The 5,736-nt window shown below is 33.4% G+C and overlaps 1 protein-coding gene across 1 annotated transcript; it reads right to left on the bottom strand.

The window, feature by feature from the left end:
• Nucleotides 1-1,949: 1,949 nt before the first annotated feature.
• Nucleotides 1,950-5,409, bottom strand: LOC133199663 (uncharacterized). Its single transcript, XM_061335536.1, has 2 exons — nucleotides 5,335-5,409; nucleotides 1,950-3,105 (listed from the first exon to the last, which is right to left on the bottom strand). The coding sequence occupies exons 1-2, from the start codon at nucleotides 5,407-5,409 to the stop codon at nucleotides 2,050-2,052; spliced, it is 1,131 nt and encodes a 376-aa protein (XP_061191520.1). The 3' UTR covers nucleotides 1,950-2,049.
• Between the last annotated feature and the right edge of the window lie 327 nt (nucleotides 5,410-5,736).

The raw sequence follows: 5,736 nt of genomic DNA, 5'->3' as shown, positions 1-5,736 counted from the left end.
ATGCTTTTGTCCTGTTTTTTTTTTTTTTTTTTTTTGGATTGAATTCTTTACACAATCCCATCTCTAGTTTCCAGTAGACCATGCTTTAGTGCTGTTTTTCGGATTGTATTGTTTACACAATTTCATCTCTAGTTTCCAGTTGACCATGCTTTTGTCCTGTTTTTTTTTTTTTTTTTTTTTTTTTTTTTTGGATTGAATTGTTTACACAATCCCATCTCTAGTTTCCAGTAGACCATGCTTTTGTGCTGTTTTTTTTTTTGGATTGTATTGTTTACACAATCCCATCTCTAGTTTTCCAGTGGACCATGCTTTTGTCCTTTTTTTTGGATTGAATTGTTTACACAATCTCGTCTCTAGTTTGCACTAGACCATGCTTTTGTCCTTTTTTCGGATTGTATTGTTTACAAGATTAAGGAGATTGATCGCTGTCCGTTTTCTTCACTTTTTCAATTGAATTCTGGGCAAAAAAGTTTTAGAATTTCATAAGCACCTAAAAAGAACCTAAAATACTTATTACTTTAGTGTTCAATCCAAATTAATTTGCTTTATTTAGCAATACATGAATATTTCATCATTACCCACTGTACAAATTCATTCAAATGTTAATATTTTTGCCATTATGAACAAGATAATGACAATTTTTTAAAAAAGATGGACAACCGTGGTATTCATCTAATAATCTTACGTCTATAAAGGTATGTCTCTCCTTTATTTTAACGCATACAAGTATGTTTTAAACAGCTCTGAATTATAGATTAATTAATGATAGATGACTTACATCAAGGTATGAAACTTTCTCATTTTTTCTTTTTCATTGAAGAAGCAGTTTCGACGATGTCAAAAAGCATGCTATTTAATGTAATTTTTCAAGTATTTAAAAATCCTACGTTTTGATGGTGTTATTTTGAGAACGATGAAACTGTGTTTCCAATTTTCTGAATCGTCTTTGAAGTTTTTGAGAATCCACATTTTGTTTTCACCTTTTTGATTACAGAAGCATATAACATTTGAGATTTCTCCTTCACAGCAGTTAATATCTTTTAAAGAGTAAAGAAAGGGGCTTGATAGAACATTTACGGGACCCAGGCAATACTAGTATAGCTTTGTTTGAAAAGATTGAAATGAAATTGGGGATCTTGTGAAGGAAAGGTACCTCAAATACACCCCCGCTGTCTTTGTTGTTAATTTAAAAGTTTGTAAAAACGTGAACATGATTATGGAGATTTTTATATCTTGAGAGGGAAAAGTAAGTGTAAGTTGGATTACCACATGTATAGAAAGAAAGCCAAGTTTTAACAAATATTAAATAATTATGTTGTTGCAACATCACCATTTCAATCATAGAAGTCTTTAAAATGATAATTGACCCAATTAACTAAATAAACTTTGTTGTCGAAAAAGTCTACAGTAACTGAATCTCTAGGAGGAATACATTGTAGACTGTTTCATTTGTGGGTTACCTTTCTTTCAATGAGCTAGCTAGTGTAATATTTATTTGTCATATCTACAGGTGCTGTCTGTCATTTTACAACAAGTTTCAATTAAAGTCCGGGGTAGGAAAAGTTAGCGGGGATGTTTATGACAAATGGCCAGCATATTAGGTAATCTTTGCCTCTTTGATTAATATTAAATCAGGCTATAAATCCTGCACAGTTTTGGTCCAAATAATCACAGACACGCTGGAAATATTTATTCAAGATAAAACAAAACAAAACAAAACAAAATCATTAAAAATCATTAGAATAAAATTTTCCTTATCAATAATAACTTTGACATAAAAACTTAGCCCATATTAAAATTATATTGTTTTTATATATAAAGTAAACAATAATTCAAGATCAAAATTAATTTTGAAAATATGATCGAAATTTGCAACAAATAGTAGACACTATCTATGTAGAGTAGTTTTTGTATGCTACTCACCTACATAATAATATTCTAAACAATATCTATAAATCACTTATATCAATAAATTTTCACCGGGATAGAAGAATGTCTGGAAACCAGCTCTTCACGTTAGAGGACAATCCACATCAAGACAAAGCTCCTCTACAAAAGTTGAGTTGTGACTGGTCTCCAACCAGATTTCACCTTATTTAGTTTAACCATTTGTAATGGTGTCAGTTTGAATTCCTGTAACTCTTTCACAGACAATTCATTAATGAATGCACCGTCCAGTTTCTCTGCCTGACAAACGTCTGCCATTTCCCAGAGTCCACATTTTCGAAGACAAGCAACTAATTCTGTTACACCAAGATCACTGAACGTTGTTTTAGATGAAATTTGTTGGACTTCTGTTTTGATTTCTTCGAAACTTGGCGCCACTTTCCCCACCGGTCTTAACTTCACAGTTCCAACAGGTTTTCCTATTTCTGAGTTCAAAGAAATATCTCTGAAATTGCCCATGTCTACATAGTCCGGGGGATTGTTCATGTTTGTGGGCTGGTGTTCTTGTGGTTTCCAGGGCCGTGGAGATGGCTTATTTGCAATCTCCAGTTTTCGCTGCAAGTTCGTGGAAAGAAAGTTGCGGGCTTTGTCTACATGATTAATGTTGTTCATGGCAGTGGCTTGAGCTGGTGATTTTTTCAGAAAGGATGGCTTATTTGCTAATGGAGGTTTTGAATTTGGTGGAAAGAAATGCTTCTGCGGTTGTTTTGGTGATGGCGTAGGGTACAAATATTCTTCCGAATCGCTATCTTCATCGGGGTTCTCAAATAACTTGGCTTTCAACGACACATTTTTGCGTGGTTTTGCTTGCTTCCTGCTATTGGTACAGAGATCGCTCAACGACCTTCCGAGCTGACTACCACCACATCGTTCCCCATTCTGTTTTCTTTTTGCATGGCTTCTTGGAAGTGTGGTGATATCCGGAGGTGGTGGCTGATTGACCTCCTTTCTCAGCAGTGATAAGTCTGGGTAGTTATATTCATGTGACAGTTCTGCCTCGCGTATTTCTTGTTCTGACGGAAGTCTTTTAGTATTAGACCTTTTTGGACTTCCGGCTGGGGTGGCGTACGGGGGACGGGCATCTATATCTGAAGTCACAGGACGACTTAGTTTCATCAAGATAAGGACTCGTCTCACTGCATGACGAAAGGCTTGTAACTGTTGAAAAAATCAAAACAGTTTCATAAGGACACATACTACAAACAAAAAAATTGAATCCATGGATTGGTTTATTTTGGACTTGGTTTGGTTCCAAATAATGCATGTGCTAAAGCTCTAAAATATTGAAAATTGTACACAACTTTTTGTCATGTTCAAATTTCTTTAATTTTGCCATCACCTTTATAGATCTATGAATTTTTTTAAATTATTTTCATTGGACAATATTGAGAAACATTGATAAACACAGATTAAATTATTTTCATGATTTTTGAAAAAAAGGTTTGTATCTTTGTCCTTAATTCTCTGAATTTATTGTGACATATTGCGACAATGCAATACTAAGTTAAATGTATAACAAGATGTGTTTGTGAAACACTGATGCCCCCGTATGGCAACTTACAGCGAAGGTTAAGCTTTCTCAAATGCAATTATTATTAATATTAAAATAAAATTAATGGAGCCCAAAGAAAGACCTTCTCACAAGAAATACAAATGTGAAATATAAAGCCCTAGCACCAACCGTTCAAAAGTTATGGCCAGTGTTAAAGGTTTTCAAAAGTAGGTCAAACTACAAGGTCAAGGTAAAAGGGTCAAAGTTGTTGGTATCCAAAGTAAGGTCTTGTCACAAGAAACACATATGTGAAGTATGAAAGCCCTAGCACCAACCGTTCAAAAGTTATGGCCAAGGTTAAACTTTTTCAAAAATATGTCACTCCTAGGTCAATGTCAAAAAGTCAAAGTTGTTGGTATCCAAAGGTAGGCCTTGTCACAAGAATTACACATGTGAAGCAGGCCCGTAGTAAGCAATTTCAGTTGGGGGGCACAGCCATATATTTTCAGTATGGGGGCACTATCAACTACCAAAAATAAAAATTCCCTGAAAGCAAAGTAAAATTAAAAAAAAAGGTCATCAGACGTTTTTATTGAGGGTTTTCTATAGTTTTCTATAGTATTCTATATATCGGCAAAATTATTGGGGGGAAGAGGGGCACGACCTTCGATTACGGGGGCATAAAAATTATGGTCTGAAACTTTGTGTATTCGCACTTTCTTATAAATCAGAAATTTTGTTTCTGATAATTTTCTGATAATTACGCTATATAAAAAATAGATTTTTAATGTGGAAAGGAAATTGTATTTTGAATATATGCAGTTTTATGACCACGGGTAGACCACCATTTATCCCCCCCCCCCCCCAATAAATAAATAAATAAATTTCGTGGTATTGACAAAAAATTTTGTTCTTTGTTTTCAAAGCTTCATTTAATTAAAAAAAAATGGTTACAATTTTGTTGATATGTAAATTTGTGGAGAGCTACTTCGTCGTTTTCTATAATAAGTAAAATTTCGAGTATCAATAAAATAAAACTACTGTGTGATTATGTGTTGTCCAACTCGTGGCAAAGCAGCCACATATAACCATGTAAGAGGTCTAATCAATGATGAATCGAATTTCCTTGAAATCTATATACCTTCTTCTCGTGTAATGCATGGAATCTGGATGTTTGTATTAAGATTAATGAGAATTTTCTTCGAAAAATTATTTTTTTTTTAACATACATATCTTCATGTAGTCAGAATATGCAAACTTACGGACCAATTCACTCAGTATTTACCTTAGCTTTATGAATTTGCTAATTTGCATTTTTTAAAAGTAATTAAAAAACCTATGGGTTTTCAAGCAAATGTAGCTTTGTTTTGTTCAAATTTACTGGAAATAATTAAAAGAAAAACATGTATTACATTGCATGGCATCATTCAATTTCATCCTAGGGACACGGATCACCGACAAATGTATAGTATACATGTATTAACAACTTATTATAACTGTTTGTTAACTGTCGTGTTGTTATTATTTTGTTGTGACCCCCCCCCCCCCCCCCAAGATAAATGAATAATAGAAGTTTATAATAAAGAAGTTTAATTTCACACTATTATTTAAGCCTTTTGCAAAAAGCTGGTTGTACCTTCGAAGTCAAAACATCACTCAGGCGATTTCTGTCCGATTCTCCCATACTCTTTGAATTGAATCTGGTCAGTGGCTCTGAATAAAAATTACAAATATATGTACATGCATATTGTATTTTAAATTTCAATTTTTAGGAAGGAAATATTCTATAAAATTTAAAAATTGAACATAATAAATTTAGGAAAAATTATAAAATAAAGCACAAAAGTTGTTTTTAACCCTAATTTTTGGTAATTTATTGGTTTAATTATACTCACCAGCTGAACCTCCCCCTGTTCTACTGTGGATAATCCGCCAAAGTACAAATGGACTTCATTTTCTTCATTATTCATCAATGTGATGAAATTGCATAAACCTGCATATGGCTTTGGCTTAAGAAGGATATAAATCCATGCACAATATATTAAACGGAAATGGCGAGCGGATGTTATTGTACATTTGGGCAACTGTAACGCCACCTTGTGCTATATTTATATTCGAGATGACCTTAATAATCACCTTAATAAGATACATAAATAAAGTAGTTTAGTAACTCTAAATCAGAAGAGACAAAAGAAACCACCATGAAGCATCTACAGATTTTCGTTCTCCTGTTAATAGTTGGGTTGGTTGTTGCACGAAGAGGTAAGATTGCAAGTATAAACGTAGACTTTTACTAC

Source organism: Saccostrea echinata, unplaced genomic scaffold (genome assembly GCF_033153115.1).
Source record: "Saccostrea echinata isolate AGI-Se365-2 ecotype Australia unplaced genomic scaffold, CSIRO_AGI_Sech_v1 ptg000034l, whole genome shotgun sequence".
Taxonomy (NCBI): Eukaryota; Metazoa; Mollusca; class Bivalvia; order Ostreida; family Ostreidae; genus Saccostrea; species Saccostrea echinata.
This window is presented reverse-complemented; position numbering and strand designations above follow the sequence as displayed.

Bases quoted from the DNA above. Each gene is read 5' to 3' on its own strand.
- LOC133199663 (XM_061335536.1), bottom strand. From the start codon at position 5,409: ATGAATAATGAAGAAAATGAAGTCCATTTGTACTTTGGCGGATTATCC. The intron at 3,106-5,334 runs GTGAGTATAATT...TTTTTTCAACAG, and splicing joins AACAGGGGGAGGTTCAGCTG to TTACAAGCCTTTCGTCATGC.